Source organism: Euprymna scolopes, chromosome 5, assembly GCF_053919585.1.
Source record: "Euprymna scolopes isolate OS-2025 chromosome 5, ASM5391958v1, whole genome shotgun sequence".
NCBI lineage: Eukaryota > Metazoa > Mollusca > Cephalopoda > Sepiida > Sepiolidae > Euprymna > Euprymna scolopes.
The window spans coordinates 126,433,639-126,457,135 of record NC_136486.1 but is presented as its reverse complement, the minus strand read 5'-3'; the positions used below and the strand labels follow the sequence as shown (position 1 = coordinate 126,457,135).

The following is a 23,497-nucleotide window of genomic DNA, read 5'->3' as shown; positions in this document are numbered from 1 at the left end:
TAATACTCATATAACTGGATATATTCTGAAGCTACAATAACCAAAGTACTTAGATAAAGTAGACATTTCAGTTTGAACAAAGGTGATGAAATAATATCGTGGGGTGTTTGTTCGCACTGAATATTCATAAAGTGGAAATATGTTACAAACTCTGTGAAATTTCTATATGTTCCACTTGTTTATATATTACAAAATAAAACATATTCGTCCTTAACATTACCATTAAGTGTAAATCTAATCCACAAATTTAATACAACAAATTAATAAATTTCATTACTTTAGCCAGTTATCATGACTTATTATCGTTAATCTTATTATTATTATTATTATTATTATTATTATTAGTAATTATATTCAATAGTTCAACGTTGGAGCATGGAATTTCTCAAGTTAAACAAATTTCCTCAGCAACACCAGAACAGAAGTTGGCTAGTATATAATATAATAACATATGTATAGATCCCTCGTGTTTTTTTTCGACGCATTTATTAATTTAAAAAATCGCTTTATACAACTCTTGGCGAGTGAGGGCGAAACCGGTCGGCTGACTTTTTTTTTATCTTTCTCTTTATCGCTTTTAGTCATGAATAGTAATAAATAAAGGTATTCTCTTCCTAATTGCATTATTAAAATTTATACCCTACTGAAAAGTAAAAAAATCCCATAAAATTTAATAACAATGTAATTATTTGCTTGCTCCACACAAGACATTTCTACAAGTATAAAACATTAAGAAACACCTTCAAATATAAATTCTTGTCTATAAATTCACACACACACACAAAAAATACTTATTAATAGGAAGTTTTCTTTTTGAAGTGTTTTTTTTTGTCCGTGAATTGGTAAAGTACATTTGTTCTTGTACACATTTAAGTAAAAGTGAAGCCTTTTGTCTTTCAAGTTCACTTGATCAGACAAATCCTATTGCCTCCGCGGTAAATGTACACGCGAATATTGTTGAGATGCTTTTACAGTGAGACAAACAAACTGACAGAAGAATCCACAAAAGGAGATAACTTTTCAAACTAAGAATAGCTTATGACAACAGATACATGTTTATTTTGTGAATATTTAGTGGCTTGTTGCCTGTTCATCATAAATTTCCGGGATACTTTAAAACAGCAATAACAGACATAGGAGGAGCATTTTTTTTTTACTTCTTTACTATACGAGACATTACTAGGGCTATGACAACAGCATATTCTTTTCATTGTTTTGACTCTCAAGTATATATTCGGTACAGTTAATCAACCGAGAACCACATCACTCTATATAAAAGCATATAAGATATCAACAGATACACACTCGAGAGTCAATACAATGAAAAGGATACTCTGTTGTCACAACCCCAGTCATTACTATCCAAATTCAAAAGTTAGTCTAGTATAATTCTTAATGAGATAGAAATGATCGTCAGTCAAAAGATAGAGACTACTATGGGAGTACTAATATTGATTACTGCATCTGATTACTTATGGGATAGTCCATGGTAGAATGATATTGTGAAATATTGAAGGGCCTCGTCCCAAACGAGGCTGATCTAAATGTTAGGTGTTTTAGTGAAAATCAAGTGAGTAGAGAACAAACAGCTGCTTTTAAAAATGAGAAATAGGCCAGAAGATGAGATATTTTAACACAATCTGTATGAGTTATATGTCAGATTAATTTATCTAGAAAATTTCAGACTTTGTAATTAAAAATGCACTGATTGTATGATTGTATATATATATATATATATATATATATATATATATATATAGGGGATTAAAGAAATAAAGGATCCTTTAAATGGAGATTTATCTATATATCAATACGATAACGTGTGTGTTATATTCTGTATCACGCTTACATACGGATTGTTTAATTATGTACTTCCATTTCTTGTCGTAAATCAGTTTACCAAGAATTATTCATAAGTTTTGGTTTCGGTTCAATTATAGCTGATGCCACTTAAGTCAACTATATTCTTTTATAAATAATTTTATCAAGAATTCTTCAGAAGTTTTGGTTTCAGTTATGGCTGAATGAACTCAAGTTATATATATATATATATATATATTCATAAATTTTTATTTCCGTTTCGATTCAAGCTAATGCACCCAAGTCATATGGATACATTTTTTTTTTTTTTTTGAAATCGCAACTTCATAATATATAAAAAAAAAAATAGAACAAAATCTGCAAGAATTAAAATATTATATTTAGGCGTACTTTATTACCGGGCTTTTCCGGGCGTTCGTGTTAGCTTAGATAAATACTTTTTCAGTTTTAACAAAAAAGCTACAATAATACCAGAGCGTCTCAATTTACATTGAGCATCAACAGAATGCCAACATCAATATATTAGACATGAATTAATCCCCTGTGGAATTTCCATGGGTCCTGCGAGTATAATAATAAATACAAAATCTACATTAATCAAAATATTATATTTAAGCATATTTTACGACCAGGCAATGCTGGGCGACCTACTAGTCAAGATATAAAAAGCTTATCATTTGAATGGAGCATAAAACTTAAAAAAATAAAATAATATATAATGCATAAAATAATAGACAAGGTAAAACATTTATTGGTGTATATGAATTTATTTGTCAGTTCAATATAGTAAAACTATCAATGAGAGGAGTCATTGTAAATGCTCCTTATACCTAGGCATTTCGAAGCCTTATGCTTCTCACCAGAAGAGGAGAAACCGGGCTAGGTTACAAATATAAGGAAATGTGACATCTAGCTAAGACTACATTGGGAAGTAAATGTTAAAATACATGATATAAAAGTGAGATAATAAAAGGAGGGTAAGTAAGGGACCCGGGGAATTCCTAATATAAGGCGAGGGATATATTTAAGCTAACAGGGGCTTAAAAAGTATGCAAACATAGAAGCTAAGTCATGATCTAGAAAATTACCATATACAACTAAGGCCATAAAGAAGCTAAAAATTATTGAACTAAGATGCAGGACATTCAAAAATAGTATCTTATGGAAGGAAGGGAGGGAGGGGGGCAGAAATATACAAGAGCATTTATAATACTTCCTCCAATTGATTTTTTTTTCTTATTGAACTGAAAAATAAATTCAATCAATCAATCAATAAGGGGTTTATCACTCAATGGGGACCCCCCCTGGACTTTAGCCATCTGCCATATGGGGCCCATGTATTGTATTAGGTCGTCCCTCCTCATTCTTGGTCTTCTCTTTGACCTCTTATGTGCAGAAGGTGTCCATTCTGTTGTCCCGATAAACCGTCTGTTGTCATGTCTGGCCACACACCTTGCCCATCTGTGTTTGGATGTCTTAATGGCAGTATTGATGTCAATAACTCTTTTTTGTTGGTGGATCCAGATTTTTGTCTTTCTGTATTGTAGAGTGATACTGAACATCATCTTCTCCACCTTCTTTTATGCCACTACCAAGATTTCACTTTTGCAAGACGTCAGGGCCCATGTTTCACTACCGTAGATCATCACAGTTAGTATATATTTGTTGAATATCTTCCTTTTGATTGCCGTCTTTGGTTTTTGACTTCTTATGATATTATCCACTTTCCCAAAAGCTGCCCATCCCAAAGTTATCCTCTATCCTCTATCTCATGGAGGAGATCTTTATTTTTCGTAATTTTCTTTCCCAAGTAGATGTAGCTTTCAACTTCCTCAATGGTCTTTCCATCAACAATTATTTGTGACTTGGCAGCATGCTGGTTTAACATCACCTTGGTCTTCCCAAGATGCATGTTGAGGCCAACCGGTTTGCTCTTAGAGTGGATGCCGTTTAGAATGTGATTTAATTTCCGAGGAGAGTGTGCCATCAGTACTACATCATTAGCAATGATGAGATGTGATAGCTGTTCGCCATCGATGTTGACTCCTGATTATCGCATCCTGAAGACAGGCTGTGAAGAATTTTGGCAAGATGTCACCTTGTTTTGCTTCCATCTCCTGCTTGTTCTTATCACGATGGAGCTTTAGATGAGAGGAAGCCCCACTGTATAGATCTTTCACAAAGATGATGTATGTAAAGTCAACTCCTTGTTTCTTAAAGGCAGTGAACAGCAGATCAAACTCTACAGAGTCAAAAGCCTTTTCGTAATCCACAAAGGCAACGCACAATGGAATCTTGTATTAATCGGTTTTCTTTTGCAGTTTACTAACAACCTGGACACGGTCGATGGTAGAGTAAACTGCTCTGAAACCTGATTGTTCTTGTGCTTGATAACTGTCTATTGTCCCTAGCACACGTCTTATAGCAATACCTGAGATGTCAATATGCCGATGCCAATAGTTCTATATATCTGCAGTGAATAAATTCATATACATCAATAAAAGTTTTATGTTGTCTGTTATTTTCTTACATATGTAATAAAGCCGCTGACACTGATAGCAGCAGCTTTATAAAGTTATGCAAATGACTAAGCCACTGCGCAAAGTGACGTCACAGCAGAGATAAAAGGACACAAGTGTTTAGCAAAGCAGTGGTGATCGAGACATGTGGGTAGCAACAGAGCAGAGGCGAGAAGTCACACTTGGCTAGAGAAGGAGAAATGAATTATTTAAATATTTAGAAAAAATGCGCTGTTGGAAATACCGGATATAAAGGCTTTTGTTGAAAACTGAAAAACGAGTATCTTCCTTTCATCTGTTTCTTTGATATAACAACTACCTTAGACACACACATATTATATATATATATATATATATATATATATATATATATATATATATATATATACACACACATAGTATGTGTGCATATATGTGTATGTGTGTATTTTTTTTATTTTGGATCCTCTTCTATATTTGAATCACATGCATAAATTTTCATCTCTTCCGCCTTAAATTTTCCAAATTAGATTTTCAAAAGACTTTTTTTCTGATTGCATATTTTTCCGCAGTTAATAAACTTATATTTAATTCACATTTAGTCAAACAATTTTTTCCGCTAATGGTATCTTAAATAGTAAACAACCCTTTAATTCTCACCAAATGTATAGAATTTTGAATTCATATTGACTGTATTTTCACGATTCAAAAAGTAAAAATAATAAAAATACAAGACAAAAGGAACCGTTTGTTTGACACATGTCGTAAAATCAGACTTGAAAGAAGAGCTTCTTCCAAACACTCTTCAATCACGTGTCAGAATCCAAGGCAAATCATCTCTGAGGAATATTCTTTCCTTTTGATAAATAAAAACTTAAAAACTAATTCGAAGAAAATTGAAAGATTAAAATATCGACACAAACTATACATTTTGTCAATATCAAACTAAAAGTTTTTTTAATGTTAATATTCATATCTTGTTCCGACAGATAACAAGGCTTTTGAACACTTAATGGCCCTACCAAATATATTGTTCAAATAAATAAAATCTTGCTAGAGAAAATATACATATATATTTTTTCTTTAGCAGCAAATGTATATGCGTATGTATTTATATATACATATTTTAGCAGTATTTTATATATTTGAAAAAATATTTGATAAGGTCATTAAGTATATAACATAGGTATTATTATTGGCTCACAAGGAGCTTTCACGCAGGTCATTAAGGATCTCTCCTTGAAAACAACCTGTGGTGTTCCCTGGAAGCTGAGTGACAACAAGTTTCCCCAGTTTACCGTTGATTTCCCGATAGCAGCGGCCATTGGTCTCCACTGGAAGTTGAGTGACAATAAGCCTCCCTAAGGTCCAAGTTCTCTTCACCAGCGGAGGTCTGGTCAGTGCTCTCTCCACGATCTTTCCATCCTCCTTGACCCTTCTCGGCTATTTGGCATCATTCTTTTTTTTTGGGGGGGGCGGTGATTGAGTAATGGGAGGGGATGGGGGACAGGATAGAGAACTTATAGATATGCGTCTTCAATGTTCTTGGTTTCATGTAACGCTTCTTCATGTTTTGTCTCTGCAGTAGCTTGTGTAGTCCGTGCATGTAGTTTATGTGTATTAGTCTCTGCATTGAAGAGTTTTCCTTAATATTTCAGCAATTTTTATTATTGTATCTTTCCGGCCATTGTTCTGATTCAAATTTTTCCCATTCTTTTTTCAAAGATTTTCGGAATTGTTCCTAGTGCTCCTACTATTATAGGTACTATCCTGATTTTTTTTATCATCCATATCCCTTTCAGCTCTCTGGCTAGCTCTGTATATTTACACCGTTTCTCATTTGTTTTTCTATATTTATCCTGGAAAAGCAAAGTCTGTGATTTGGCAGGACCTTTATTTCTTACTTATAAAATTGCTTGGATGGGTTTTATTATTATTTTTTTTTCTTGTATCTACATAAACTTTTATGCATGTATTTCGGTAATTATTTCAACAGAACTCAATAAGTGAGTATAGCTAGGTAGTAAGTTATGAAAATATATCTGACAATTAAACTGCACAGAATTTTCTATTTCCTCCAAAAATGAACAAAGAGAGGGTCGAATTACAGGTCAAATGGACATACGCCTGATAACCATGTGAAGATTAGCTGCCATGAATAGGTGTGGAAATAACAATGAATCTGATTGGCTAGCTACAAACCTAACACTCCGTGAATGTGATAATATCAATTCCATGTAATAACCTAAAGAATCCTCACGAAGATGAAATGTGGACAATTCTGTGTAGTTTAATTTTGATATATATTCCTTCATAAATTAATATATATATATATATATATATATATATATATATATATATATATATATATAATATATATATATATATATATATATATATTTATTTGCCCAAAACCTCTGGCCTTCATAGGGGAGAAGCTAAAACTTGCCCTTATAGATTCAAATAATCTGAAATAGCAGCAAGGGGAGATTTGATTCCAAATATTTTTCATATGTTACATCTCTCCTGGTAATTTTAAAGGATTTTTCATTGATAAAAAGATACTGCACCTTTACCAATACTTCAATCATAAACATTTCTTTTCCTAGCTTTGCATATGAATTACAAAATATCTGATATTTCCCTAAAACCTCTGGTCTTGATGGAAAGGAGACTTGCTGCTATGGTTTCAAAGGGTCTGAAATAACAGGAAGGGGAGACTTCATTCCAAATATTTATCATATGTTATATCTCCTCTTTTGGTTTTCATACATAGAGTAATTTCAGAGTGTATAAGGCTTATTTGATACTGGAGATATTCATAATCGTACCTTATTTCCAAAAGAGGGGAGGTATAACATATGAGAAATGTTTGGAATCAAGTCTCCTCTTACTGTTATTTCAGATCATTTAAAACTATAGCAGTAAGTTTTAGTTTCTCCTCCATCAAGGCCAGAGGTTTTGAGGAAATATATATATATATATATATATATATATATATATATATATATATACAAATGATCTGAAATAACAGCAAGAGGAGACTTGATTCTAAATGTTTCTCATATGTTATACCTCCCCTCTTTTGGAAATAGGGCACGGTTATGAATATCCCCAACATCAAATAATCCTTATACACTGTGAAATTACTCTATGTATGAAAACCAAAAGGAGAGATATAACATATGATAAATATTTGGAATGAAGTCTCCCCTTGCAGTTATTTCAGACCCTTTGAAACCATAGCAGCAAGTTTCACTTTCCGTTCTATCAAGGCCAGAGGTTTTAGGGAAATATCAGATATTTTGTAATTCATATGCAAAACTAGGAAAACAAATGACTATGATTGAAACATTTTATGTCTGTAAAAATAACAAAAATAGGCTTTGAATGTGCGATCTTAAGGGTAAGTGAGAAAGTGTTTAGAATGATAAAGAGAACAACTTTACGAGAAGCAGAAAGAGCAATAGATCTAATATGTGAACTCTAAGGAAGATTTGATGAGAAAAAGCAAAACATTTCAGAGTCGATTTCTCCTCAAGAGCAAAGTCGTCCATGGAAATCACAATAAGAAAAAAGACATGTCTATAATTGGAAACTACGAGCTTAGTTTTAGCAGAATTGAACAAAACAAGTAATTTTTTATTCCAACCCACAACTGAACCCAAATCAACTTCTAAATTAGCTGCATTATTCAACTGATCCGAAAGAGATGGACAAGATGCAACACCAGAATAGAGAGTAGTATTATTGGCACAAATGTTAATCTTCTTAGTAATATTCTATGGAAGATCATTGATGCAGAGAAGAAACAGAGTTGTGCCTAGGATAGAATCCTAAGCAAAACAATCATTGATAAGAAAAGAAATCAAAGAGACACCATCCAGAGTTAGTCACAATCTTTGCCCAGAAGGAAAAGACCTTACGATATCAAGAACCTCACAATCAATACCACAACTCTTAAGTTTATGTATAAAACCAGAATACCACACACTGTCGAACGCCGTCGAAATGCCGAGTGCAATGGCCCTACCCTCTCTGGATTTATCCATATACGCTCAGTTACAACAGTTAAAAGATCAGCAGTTGAACGAAAACCATGAAAGCCATACTGAACATCACTAAAAAGGCCATGTATATAGAAGCAATATATTAGTAATTATATATATGGCGATTAAGCTACACTGAATATTCGGCGTTTCATCCACTCTAGGACTCCTCAGGCTTATGCGCGAATTCTGTGGTTGTTTATCGTTTTTACTAACAATTACTAACTAGCTCTACCTACGTATTGAGCACTTCTGAAGTAAATACTTAAAGTTTACGCATAAAGCTATACTTTCGTATATTAATTTTATGTGAGTAAATTAAGTAGTTATATATATATATATATATATATATATATATATATATATATATATATATATATCTAAGGAACGAGATTACAAGATAATTTACCTTAAATCGAAATATCTGACCTGACAAAACTTATTTACAGCTAATTATTAGATACATATTCTTTAAATCATCAAAATGAATGTCACTTTTTCAACATTTCTTTTTATTAAAATCGTACTGTTTTAGTTAACGGAGCAATATAATTTGATTTTGAGACAATTATTTTTAAAATGGGTAATCTCGGTATCCTTATCTTAACATTAATTTAATCACCATCTTTGTTGCATGGAAGATCTCATTTTTTTTTCAAACTGGTAACTGATGCTGTACCATGTAATTATATAAGCGCTTCAACCGAGACTAGCTTACCATTTAATAGTCATGTAGCACAATAATAATAAAAAAAAAGAATAGAGAGATTTGCTTACCGTCCAGTTTTTCTGTGCAGAGAAATGTAAGTCCTGAATCCATAGCTTGCCATAAGAGCTGCACGTTCTTTGCACATAATGGCCATTCAGGTTTAGCACAATGTAAGGCTTCCACTGTTACACTGAAAAAAAAAAAGAGAAACAAAGATGGCGGCTGATATCACAAGCTCTCATAGATCAAAAATACATAGAACTGGAAAAGAAAAAATTCAAAGATGAAAACAAAACACAGGGTTGAGCATAAACAATTATTTTAGTTCATACATACCAAAGTCACATTGCCATTTTTGACCCATTCCAATATGGGGTGCACCAAAAGCTCTTAAATAAAAGGCTTAACACCCAACGGTTGATGGAAATAAATTATCTGAAAGGGGTTAATAAAACCAACGATGCTGATTGGTTAATTAGCTAGCACCTGTTCATACTCTCGACAAAATGGTCTTTGGATCTGACCAATGACATCGCTTGGCGATGTTGGCAACAGCAATTTTGTCTCTCAGTCTCAGTGTTTGATGTTTGGAGAAGACGTCCTCACCCCGATCAATTAGAGAAAGTAAAAGCTGTAACAAGGTTAACAAGTTTCCACTTTTGCGCATTTTAAACGGTCGAACAGTCTAATATATACATATTTAGACATAACTTTATTGAACATTCCAAAGTCACAGAATTATTCACTTAATTCACATTCATATTGTTTTATTGCTACGTCTTACACGTGTTTCATTGGATTGTATGAATAGACTAAACAAATCATCAGAGATTTACATTACTTCATATTGTCAAGTTTATGTCTTTCGTCAATCGGAGTATTTCATGCAAGGATTTTTCAACATCTATGTTTGGCATTAGCATGACTGGATGGAAATACCGATGGAATTGATTACTGTGACCTGCGTTTCTGCGAAGACATTTGGATGAGTCAGCAAAGTTGATAGCTGACATTGTCAGCATTTTTGGATGCTGGTCTCATAATCTGCACAATCTGACATCACAACTTGAAATCTTGTCAACGCATCTGTGACGTATTGCTTAACCTGCAACGATTAAATATTACAGCGATGAGACAGAAGTACACTGATAAACAAAGTGGGCGCATGTCTTGAACATAGCTGTTATTTTGGCTTTATTTATCATTGAATATATTTTAAACTAACACTGACATTCTTGAGATGCGTCCAATTAATCTGAACGTTTAGTAATGAAAAGATTATTTCAAACTTAAGCATTATAGACTTATGCTAAACGTGACGGACTGACAAATAAATCTATTGACAGAAGATATTTTCTCGTAGAGATGCAAGAACCAAAATTGCGGAGGTCCGACTCTGAGGTTTATAAAATTTAGGATTTTGACTCATAGATTTACAAAAAATATGGCTCAAACCCATAGGTTTACAAAAGTTATGGTTTAAACTCATAGGTTTACAAAAGTTATGGTTTAAACTCATAGGTTTACAAAAGTTATGGTTTAAACTCATAGGTTTACAAAAAATTAAAACTTAGACTCCTTAGTTTACAGTCTTTTAATATTCAGATTGTCTCTTAATTCTTCAGAGATATGAGTTTTTTGTGTCATTCGACTGAAAATCTTCTAAAAACTCCTGGCAATTTGTTTTAATCATTTTACCAATTTTTTTATCCAATTTCTGTCTGTCCAGCGGCTTTATATTTTTCCTCTCTCACAATTTCCAGACTTATTAGCAACTGCATTACGGCCATAAAATGCCTTAAATACCACAAAGAACTTTCTGTCGTTTGTATATTTTATGTACTTGGTGTTGCCTAAAAGTATTAAGGCAAGACAATCAAATATAAAAAAAAAATCCAATTCCTTGTATAATTAGGAGTCCGACTTCGACTACTTCCAAAACCTTCCTGGTGAAAGATAATTTAAAACGTTACGAAAACAAAGCAAAATAAATGTGCTTCAACATTGGTGACCCCCGGGTGTAGAATCTTAAACACCTTCATCAGACATTGACCTCAGGCCTTTAAGTAGAATTCAACAGAAGAGATAAAGATAACAGTTCGGCACACGAATATACTCTGTTTCAGAAATATTGTCAAAGATTTTATTGTAAAGATGGAAACTGACCTACCAAGTACTGTATTACAATGGCTCAAGAAGCTGGTATAGATTAGAAGAATACCTCATCTCAGAAATATTATCAAATATTGTCAAATGAAGATTACGACAAATAGCAAAGTAAAGCAGAGCAAAGAAATGGCGACGATTGGCATGCATGCTATGCAGCTAGCACCAGAAGTAGACATAGAAATTGGCACAAGCACTTTGCTGATGTCTTTTCATCTATGCAAACCACTAAAATTCTTATAAACGTGATCGATTTTGCATTTAGGATATTGCGTAGGGTGACTGCAACATACATATCTCAGTCAGCTCCCGTTTGATTCGCGACAGCTGCTGAATTCGTTATTAAACAATTCATACGTTAGAAACGCAGTCACTACTTATTTGATCTGTGACAGCTGCTGAATTTGTTATAAAGCGATTTTAGATGGCCCATTTCCCTTTCTCTCTCTATTTTCTTTGGAGGGGGGGGGTCCCAATTTGATTTGTGTTTTGATTAGCACCCATTTGATTTGAGGTGACTATACTTTTTTCACTTATCAAGAAGTTTGCTTTTGTATATGGATGGGGGCCAGGTTGGAAAAGAAGTCACCCCTTTTCTTTTTATAGATTGTCTGGCGTTCGGAACCAAGAGGACTATCTGATCATCTTGGAGGGATGATAGATAATTCACGTTGAATTATGAAGCAAAGGTTGCACAATCACTAACTGCTCGTCTAAGTCGGCACGGCTCCCCAAATCAACAGACATTAGAGCATTCCTGTAATGACCTGATTTCTGTTAATTGTGGTATGATGCAGGTTCTGTGCAGTTCTAGGGGTGCCAGCCTTCCAGGTTTTGCCCTCTCTTTGAGAAGAGGTTAGTTTATTGCTAATTGGCTGAGACGCCCTTACCGGGGAATGCTGACGGGGCTGCCCAGACACTTTTTGCAGGTCAGAGTGCCTTTCCTTGCGGGTATTGACTTTTCAATCCCACTTTCCGATCCTGGTGGCACAGTGGGAAAGAACTAAATACCTTTAGTGGAAAGCACATACAGTACCTGGTATTCTCAGATGGTTACCCATTTTCGTAATGACCAGGCTCAGCAATACTTAACTTCTGTGACCTAATGGGAACCAGTTTGTACAGTGATTATGCCGTATATATCCATTTTATATATACGGCACTGTGGACACCAGGAAAGTTAACAAAACCCTGATAATCCTAGCAAACAAAGATCACATGATCAAGTTCTGGATATTAAATAACAGATTCATGTCATAACGGCAGAATCGAACTCCAAAAAAAAACGAGTGCCGATGCCCCTTTTCTTCAATTATGTAAAAAGCTATCAATTACTTTTTCTTGGAGCGTAGCTTTCCTTTCTCTTTAATCTTCCACTTAAAATAATTTCATCGGCTTTTTCTTTCTTCGTTGCCTTCCTGTTTCTATCTAAATAGAGGCCGAAAACCACTTTTTGTCAAGTTGATATGAAAACAAGACCGGATATTCTTAAATATCCACTCAACTTGCTGCATTATGCTAACATAATCATAAGCATGACAGACCAACAAAAATATTATTTAACACTTAAAAATTACAGACTAACTAAAATTAATCATGGTAGACCAATCGAAATGCCTTTTTCAAACTTAAGCATGGCAGATCAACTGAAATGCCCTTTTTAAACATAGGCATGACAGACCAACTGAAATGTTTTGCAGAACTTAAGCATGGTAAACCAATTAAGGCTTCTTTGACAAACATAAGCATGACAGACTAACTGAAATGCCTTTTTCAAACTTAGACATGAAAGGCCAACTGAAATTCTTTTGTAAAAAAAGTATGACAAACCAGTTAAGGCTCTTTTCATAAACGTAAGCATGACAGACTAACTGAAATGCTTTTTCAAACTTAAACCTGATATACCAAGTGACATGCCTTTTTTAAACTTAATCCCAACAAACTAATTAAAAGAATTTTTAAAATTTACGTATGTCAGCGCAACTAAAACGCTGTTTTAAACTTATCCTGAGAGAGCAAATAAAACTTCTTTTTTTTAACCTTCAGCTTGACAGACCACTAAAATGCTTTTTACAAACTTGATCATGATAGACCGACGGAATGCCATTTTCAAACTTAAGTATCATAAACCAACTGAAATAACTTTTTCAAACTTCAACAGGACAGACCAACTGAAATGCCTTTTGAAAATTAAGCATGGCAGACCAAAATGCTTTTTTAAACTTAAATGGTTTTACAAATTAAAAGCATGGCAGGCTAACTAAAATGTTTTCAAAAACGTAAGTGTGATAAACAGACCTACATACAAAGCATCTTTTAGAGATCCTTTGGCCGCATTTAAAATAAGGTGTGTCCATGCAATCTCCTCGCTTTATTGTGAAAATGTTATTTTAATCTAAGCATTTCAAATATAAACATGACAAACCAACAGATAAACTTGCAAATTGTGACAGATCGATAGATGGATAAAGTTGTTTTTCTTTATAGAGGTACCAGGAAGAATTGCGTCTAGGATACGTCGATTCACCTTGCTCCTTTAACCAGGAAAATGTGACCAACTGACGGACAGACAATTTGACCCACAATTGGACAAATTTTCAGGCAACAAAAACAAAGATGAGATATTTGTTTTTTGTTGTGTGCAAAAAAAATTTTTTGAATAAAAATAAAAAACAATTCAAAAGAAATTTTGAGGAAAGACTTTCTGTGTCATTGACTTGACTCTACTTCATGAAACATTAATTTATTGTTTCACTTTGATAAGCCGTTGACCAAAGCAAAGACTAATCAAATAAAGTCAAAGATTCTTTGAAGTCGATAAAAGCGTCCACTTATTGACTAACAAGGAAAGAAAAAGGAAAATTTATCTGAAAAGGATCTCAAAACCGTTGGTCGTCTGATAAAAAAAAAACGTTTGATTCTATAACACTAAAAGTCGAGTTATGCATAGAAATCAAATCCAATATTAATAGAAAAAGAACTGGTCAATCCTTAATAGTGTATTAAAAGAAGGCTAACTTTTGTATTGTTTTGATTATTCAGACTACTTTTCTCATCTCCAGTGTTATTTTCACGACTTTTCGGCCACTGTAACCCGCGACCTTCTTCAAGTGTATCTTTTTGAACTCATGAATCTGTGTGTCGAAGAGACCCCTTTATTTAATATATTATTGTGTACACAATACAAGGCTTCAATCATCGAAGTAGATATGATCAACACGAGAAGGGCTAGTCATTTTCCGTTGGTGTTGAGCTGCGAGTCTAAAGAATAAAGTTGACAGCAAATATAACAGTATAAGATTTGCAATGATCCATCTCCATTATCTGACGCAGAGCTGCTAACAGAGGTAGCATCCTGTCATTCTGTCAGCCATGACCCAGTAGAAGGCCTAAGTAATTTGCAATTGCATTATGAGGATCGCCCACACTAAGGAGAGAGCCTTTGTGGATGATACTCATAATTAGGGCTGTGACAACAGCATATTCTTTTCATTGTTTTGACTTGAGTATATATCCGTTAATATCTCATGTTTTTATATAGACTGATGTGGTTTTCGGTTGATACTGGCTTACTGTGTCGGGTATATACTCGAGAGTCAAAAGAATGAAAAGAATATGCTGTTGTCAGAGCTCTACTCATTATTTATTTAGGACTTCTAACCGGTCATGGCTGACGAAACAAGAGCAAGATACCTTGATGGATTAAATTAAAGGTAACATTTGAAATTATGTGCAGATTCCAGATTTTGACAAAAAGATTCCCAAGTTTGACAAGAAACACCTGAAGAAGGTTTGGGATTGCATTGCCTAAAACGCTATGAAAAAAAACAAGATGAGAACAGTAGTTCAAATAATCCAAATATGAATTACCAATCCTCATTTCAAAAATTCAAAAACAATAAAAGATTAACTTTTATCGCCAAAATACATATAATAATGTCACTGCTTATCAAGACCTGAAAGCCACTCGAGGATGAGGGTTATTGAGATTATAAGTTAGCAATGTGGAAGATTGTCTATAGTTTTTTCCTTCGGGAATTAATCCCTATTTTAGTCACGTAAATTCGTTCCACGCACAAGTTGTGTTCGTGCTCGACGAAATGTTTCCTTGTTCTCAAAATAGAGAAAAAGAAAAGAAAAAAGGGGGGGTCGGACTAAGAATTATTCTTTTCCCTCGCCGCTGCCGTCATAATTCTCTTTTTGTCCTCTTCCCAAATGACACTCACGTGCACAAGATAAAAATGTCCCTGCTGTGGAACAACAAAAAAAAAATCGTCCTTTTATACTGCTGCCTCGAACTATGATAGTGCCTGAATTATCATTTATCTTCTTATTTTTCATATTGGATGCGTTTTAGGTTCGAATGCCAGTACTTCTCTACAATGGGAACACATTAACCGTCGGCGCTTATTATTGCTGTGGTCCTCAACACTGTTATTGCACGATGGACAACATCTTAAGAAAATCGGAAACGATCGGTTAAAATGGCAGAATTTGATTATGCCAGTGCACAGATTGACAATAATTTGTAAATATTGGACTTGAAAACGACCATGTTATATTTAGCTAGGAAGCAGCCCTGCAGTATTATATTCCACAAATGAGAAATTCTTAGATAGAAACTTGGTTCATGGTAGTTTTGTTTCGTTTTATGTGTACCGAGGAAGAAAAGAAGATTCTTTACAGTGGTTAAGAAGTTTCTGAATGTTTTACACGAGGAACAAGAGTTTGGGGCTCAGTCGAGCATTTATCATTAACTGTAATTAAAAATTCCTACAATGCACAGCGACAATCCAAACATTTTTAAAATGAATGAGATCATGATAATTTTGAGGATACCCCATTAGGTATGATTAAAACCAAGTAAGACACATGCAGAGACTAACCCACGTAGATTACAAACGCTACCCAGCCACAAAGAAACTGCAGCAAAAGTGAAACAAAATGATGGAACACCACATGTATCCAAGAGAACTGAAACTGCAAGCTTATAAAATGTGTCACCTCCACCACCCAAAAAAGGGCATTAACCTCAGCCATACCACATAAAATGGCCGTTAAAGGTCAAGGTCGAAGAGCATTATCCAAACCTGAACTGGATGAGTGCAAAGAGTACTGTTGAACTTTAAGAAGCTTATTGTCACTCAAATCCAGTAAAGACTAATAGTCAGTGCCAGTGAGAAATCAATGATATGCGGCTGTTGCGATAATGCAAAGACATTTGCAAAGATTATTGAAAAAAGTGGAGAGTACTGGAAATTTGGGGAGATCAGTTGTCAGCCAAACTCTAGGGAACACCACCTGTTATTATCAGCCACCAGTAATCATGATCTGTGTGAGAACTCCTAGGGAGTACAAATAATAATAATAATAATAATAATAATAATTGTAAACACTTATAGGTGACAAACTTATTGAATTGAATTGAACAAAAAGTTGGCATAAAGAACCTCTGCGATGCCAGATTTAATATCAATAAGAAACTAATAATAATGTTAAAAAAAATGTCCCTCTGCAAGAGCGATAGTAAATGCTGCATTTTGGTGTGTTATCAGATTATTTTCTTTAAGATACATAGGATAGACAATAGGTTGTTGAATCCCTTCCATGACTAGAAATGCTGCCAACGTAAAAAGAAAAACTATTGCAGCAAGGTAACTTTGCGCCAAGTATAAGATTACTCTGTATTTATTTATGAACTTTGGATTTAGAGGAAGACATAACCAACATCATTTGAACTGTGACGCTGGTCCATGAAACAATACTCTCATAGATTGACAATAATATGCTCCAAAAGAAAGTGAGTAAGTCCCTAGATTCTAGCACGTTCAACTAATTCTATAAGCAAATTCAGCTCTGATAAATCCCAAAATTTTTTATTGCAGATGCTGCACTTAAATTTCTTGTTCTCTATCAGTGGAGGAGAAATCCTTCACGACTGAGACAATTTTAATTTTTATTCCTTTTCTAGACATTAAAAAACGATCCTGGTGTCTAACTTTGTCCCGTGGGGAGGCATTGTAAATAGGAACTTAAACGCAATATGTGTAATAACTAGGGCTAGATTAACAGAATATTTTTTTTCATTGTTTTGACTCTCGAGTGTGTATTCATTGATATCTTATATGCTTTTGAATAACCGTTACATTTATGCACGTAGTATTAAAACAGAAAATAGTAAACAAATGTATTTTTAAAACAACGTGCCTTTTTGTTTGGAAAATTTTCATCACGATAATATTAGAAGCAGCAACGACCGTAAATGTTTTTATGCATCAATGCTCGATTGGATAAAAGCTGAAATTTCAGTTTCTCTTCGCCAATCACAAATTCGAGCATATTCGCTGCAGGAAATTTGTATGCAATGCAAAAACCCAAACACGGCATTTACTACTTCGTTTCTGCTTTGATGTACGCACGGCACATCTTTCCTATGCCATCTTAGTGGGGAGGGGGCAAAAGCCCTCGACAGAGGTAACATGAACTACTAAACATAGCGACAGCATATACATACACACTTCTGCGCGAACTCATATACACAGTTCATACATGCACTTACTGACAAAGCAAGCGCTCTAATATGCATGCAAACTTACAATGTCTAGTCCGTTTATACACATGTAGACTCACGTGGCATCAGCCGAAACAAACATGACTACTCAATTTCTCTTAATAGAACAAACCCTCAATCGTTGCCAAACCCTTAATTTATGATTGTGTGAATAAGTTGGTAATAAAAAGTAATTAATTTTGCATGGACAGATTTTGCCATTCTTTTAATCATATCTTCGACAGAATTCTTACAAACAAGCATTAATATTTCTGATTATTTTTAGATGAGGATTGATAATGCGTATTATTAGGATTGTTCGGATTGCTGTTCTCATCTTGAGTGTTATTCGAACAATGTTTTGGACGATGTAACCTTCGACTTTTTTCAGGTGTATCGTGACAATAATCTAATATATAAAACCCACTACGTCTGTCTATCTCCATATTTTCAAACTCTATCTTCTCCGAAACTAAAAGTCACAGAGCAGTGCTAGGTACGTCAAATGATAGGGTTTTTTACGGACCGTTCTTTTTGGGGGTCTTTAGCCAGTTAAAACAGTTTTTAAGCGGTCAAAATATGTCACAATTGAAAAAATCGGTTATACATTTAGTATAGTTTGTTTGAAAATTTTAAATTTTTAATCAGTTTATATGCGTTCCACGTTGATACAGTGATAAAGTCGTCAGCTTTGAATGCTACAGTTTCGGTTTCGATTCAAGCTGATGGCACCTAAATACTTTTTTTTACTTTTGAAATTACGACTCTATATAATTATATACGAAATCTGGACAAATTAAAATATCATATTTAAACGTATTTTACGACCGGGCAAAGCCGAGAACCCCTCCGCCACCCCCGCCCCGCTAGTTGTAATTAAGAAAGTAGGTTACATTAGCTGCAACGTTTTGAGAATAACACCCAAACTGAGAACAGTCGTTTGAATAATTCAAATAATACAAATTATTAATTCTCCTCTCAAAATTTCAGCAAGATTATATAAAGTCAGCTCCCATCTGAATCAATACAAAAATGGAAATGACTCGACGCTGTTTTTATTCATAAATACATTACATATTTTGAATTCTAACAAGTATGGCTTGTTGGAAAAAAAGAACAGACCATTCTTTGCACCACACACCCACACAAGCCATTATCAAGATACACTTCAAGAAGGTCAGCGTGTAGCAGAGCGCGTATATTAGCAGCAGCAGCAGCCGTTAAAGCACGCATGTAAATTAGCAAGTGTGCGCAAGCTTGCGTCGCAAAAAAAGGAGATAAAAAAAATACACCACATGGTCCAAGAAAAGCAAGTTGTGTCCCGGGAAGATGAACGTGTGAAGTCGAAGGTGAAAAAGCACTGGCTGACGGCCAGAGCAAGGTGGCGAGGAAAAAGACTTTTTTTTTTAAACACATGTGTATGCGAAAAGACTTTTACAAGATAATGAATTGCGCTGTTTTGGAAGAAACACGAATAAATGAATTAAAAAAAAAAGATGCCAAGTCGGCTTTTTATTTCTATCCCTTTTGTTTTAATTTGTTTGTCCCTTTGCGACGGTGCCAGACGGTGTATGGGTCCGGAAGTTTTGAAATGTAACGACATAGTTAACAAAGTAACGGCTTCGTCACAAGAGGTTACATCGGCCAAAATGTTGTGAGAATAACAATGATGAGAATAGTAGTTTGACTAATCCAAATAATACAAAGACTAGTCAACTTAAATAATTTTATTAATGATTCGTTTTATATACGCTTACCATTAAAATAACTCGATCAAAGTTGATTGTGTGAACAAGTTGTTAATAAAAAGTAATTATTTTTATATGGATAGACTTTGCCATTTTTTTTTTCATTTCGTAATGTCCTATCTTCAACAGTACTCTTACAAACAAGCATTCGTCAATATAAATACTTTTTATTAATAATTAATAATTCATGTTACATATTTGGCATTAAAATAAACTGATCGAAGTTGATTATAATTTTAAAAAAAACTTGTCAGAAATGAAATCTGGTTTAGAAATGCGTTCTCCAAAGAAATGGAACCCATTTTTATTTCAAAGAAATAAAGAAAAACAACTCATCTGAATATAATCTGGTTACAAATGCTATAATTCTGTAAGCAGCTTTGCGTCGGATAACGGAGGATGATCATTGTATAATTCTATTTCGTAAACATATTGCATTTTTTTAATCCTAACTACTGTGGTTTGTTGGGGGGGGGGGCGAATAAAAACGTTTTTTTCCCCGCTATTCACCAATACCAGCTATTGTCAACATATGTAACGTAAACGAACCATGTACGTTACGGTTCAAACCTCTCTCGGACCCCAATGCCACCCGGTACGATCGAAAAAGAGCTAACAAACAAAAATAAATAACACCGACTCGGCTTTTCTTTCTGTTTAACACAAGTCATTTATTACCGTTTTTCTTTATCCCCGTCTTGACACGAGCCTCAAGGTTCCAAGGCTACATGTCCATCTCACTTGGTCCGTGTTTCTTCTTTCTGCTTCACTACACGCCGACACTAGAGAGCTATTTCCCGTCTTCAACTTTACGCATCCATTTTTTTCAACTACACTTTTTATTCTCCCGACCACGTGGTGTCCTTTTTCCTTTTCTTTCTCACCAAGCCCGCGCACAATTCCTAATTTGCATATGTGCTTTTTTCGGCTCCTGCTGCTAATATTTTCGCACGCCAGCCATCCTACTGCTCCCGCTGATATTTTCCCACGCGCTCATATGCGCTGTTACAAATACACCTGAAAAACTTCAGAAATTAGATCGGCCGAAACGTGATAATAATACCAGAGATAAGAACAGTAGTTCTAACAATCCAGATAATACAAAAAACAAAAACAAAAAAACAAACATTAATCAACATAAAATAGTCTTTGTTAATAATTAATAATTCGAATTACATACTTTTTACATTAAAATAACTTCATCGAAGTTGATTATAAGAAAAGGCTGACCAAAAATAAAATCTGGTTTGGAAATATGCTCTCCAAAGAAATGGAAATCATGTTTTTCTTTTAAATACAAAAAGAGAAAAACAGCTCATCTGAATTTAATCTGGTTACAAATATGGTATTATCCAATGCTGTAATTCTGTTAGCAGCTCTGCGTCGGATAACGGAGGCGGATCATTGTATTATGGCAAGTCTTATAATGTTATCTTTGCTGTCAGCTTTATTCTTTAGACTCGCTGCTCAACACCACCAGAAAATGACTAGTTCTTGTGTTGATCGCATCTACTTCGATGATAGAAGCCTTGCATGGTGTACACAAAAGTATAAACACTCGGAACTTTATCGCAGATCATTGATGGTTTGAGTAGTTATGTCTTATCACGAGGACATCCTCGGAGAGAGAGGCCATACAATGATTGGACGGAATCTAATTTGGTATATCTTTAGGTTGGTTTATCTACATACGAATGGCTATTTGATTTGAGTTGTTGAATTTTACTTTTCGCGTTTTTTTTTTGTTTGTTTTTCTGTGCGTGTTTCGGTATCAGTGTACTAGTTGAACTATCAGCTGATTACAATATGTTTGTCTTCAAGTCTAACGTAAACAAGTTTTTGATGTGCCGTTCCATATAAGTTAACAAATTTATCGAATTTCCATTGCTGACGATTACTATATTGTCCAAGTGTCTACTGTACACTCTTTAACACTTATCCTCGAATGGCCTCTTGGCCTTGATAAGTGGTGATGCCTATGTAAAAAAAAATATAATAAATGAGATCAAGAACATGATGCATGTATGATGTGTGGAAATACAGCTTACAACTAAACTTATGGATTTAGATATTGTTTAACTGATTTAGGACCAGACGAATAATTAACCATATTTCAGTAACATCTGTATTTTTCAGAGATATCTATAGTTAGTCACAAGGATTGATGTATCTTTCAAATATTATACCATACAGTCTGATTATATATATATATATATATATATATATATATATATATATAGGTAACACTGATGTCTTTGTTTCAGTATACTATAACAATCTACAGTAGAATGCAATCAGTTTCATGTATTATTCAATCCAAAACCTGTTGGTAAGCAATCCTTATAACTTATCCACATATTTATATCTCTACCTATATATAAAAAATAATTTGTGTGTGTGTGTGTGTGTGTGTGTGTGTGTGTGTGTGTGTGTGTGTGTGTGTGTGTGTGTGTGTGCGTTTCCTATGGACTTTGAAGCGGCTGGACTGATTTACTTTCAAAATTTCACCCGAATGTAATTTCTCTATCTGGGAATGTTCTTACATAGGTTTAGTATCGAAAATCGATTATCAAAAAAAATCTGATTAAAGAAGAAACAGTCCAGTTTTGACTAAAGTTAACACCTTTATACAACCCAACATCACAAGTGAATTTGAGAAGTTTTATCATTGCACAAGCAGAAGGGCCCGGTGTATAAAATTAACGATAGGTTCTTTGATAAGACAGGGGCGCGTTCTAAATGAATGTTTCTGTTTAGAGCACAATCGAATCATGATACTTGACGTTTGCATTTTAAACTTTAAAATCAACAGTAGGTTCTCTGCAGTACCATGTAGATTAAAATGTATTATGAACTAAGACAATGTGGGAAGGTACATGGAACCTCTTTCCGGTGCACCTCGGTGTGTCCCCGATTAGAGCAGGCAATCAGTTTATTTGATTAAAAGAATGGGTGATTTCGCCGATTTCGATGACAATAAAAAATATTGGAAGTGTGGAACATTCGTTGATCTTCATTTAACTCCCAGCAACGCTAGGTCTCCTTACTAGTGTAGTATAAATTAATGCTCTGACTATTTTATAAAGTGAAAACGATTTTGCTCAAATATAAGGTGCATTAATTTAAAATTATTATTATTATTATTATTATTATTTCTTAGACTATTGTAATAAATATTTTAACCATTTGGAAGAAAATAATATTGTATTTAAAAAAGTTAATTGTGATTAAATTAAAAAAAAATGGATTAATCTCTTAATGAGAATTGTTGAGTTTTATTTTTCGTATACGAAGGAAACCAATCAGAGCACAGGTTCATAATGATATTTGACTTTTTAGCATAATGACTTGATTAATCATAAGGAATACAGCTTACACAACATAAATTTGAGAATCTGTATAACTTTGATTTGAGATGAGGATTGATGACTTGTAGTTTCAGAAAATATAAGCCTTCTGCGACCTAATTCAAAGATGTTTTGTCAACTTAGGACTCTCTATTATTTAGATTATTTGTTCTCATCTTATTCTCACAACGTTTCGGTTGATACAACTTGTTGTCGAACTCGGGACTCTGAACGGTATTTCAACCGGAACTCTTTATTTAATCCACGAGAATAGCGTGCTTTTATTTCATCAGCCATGAAGTCTTCAGTATTTCGCAGTTTTATTTATTGCAATATTTTTTATATATAATAAGAGGATATGATTAAAGAATGATTAAAGGAAGGTTTAACTTATAGACACTACCGACAGGAATTAACCAATCAAATGGAGCCACATTCTGCTAGGAACCAATCAGAAATTGGAATAACTCCATAAAAATATTGGATTTTTAGAATTCCCACACATAATTTTTCGTGTCCACACGAGAAAGATCTTTGCTCTTTATCTGCAAATTTTAAAGTTCAAGACTTATACAGATTTAGCTACGCACTGAAAGTTTTTTCCTGTCC

General features: G+C 34.1%; 1 protein-coding gene across 2 annotated transcripts in view; it reads right to left on the bottom strand.

The window, feature by feature from the left end:
- LOC145276966 (uncharacterized) overlaps positions 1-23,497 on the bottom strand; it is a 541,458-nt gene that overhangs the window by 357,789 nt on the left and 160,172 nt on the right. For both annotated transcript variants that reach the window (XM_080128509.1, XM_080128510.1), the window contains exon 2: positions 9,146-9,267. In XM_080128509.1, coding sequence (XP_079984635.1) covers positions 9,146-9,267 — 122 coding nt within the window. The remainder of the gene's footprint in view (positions 1-9,145; positions 9,268-23,497) is intronic.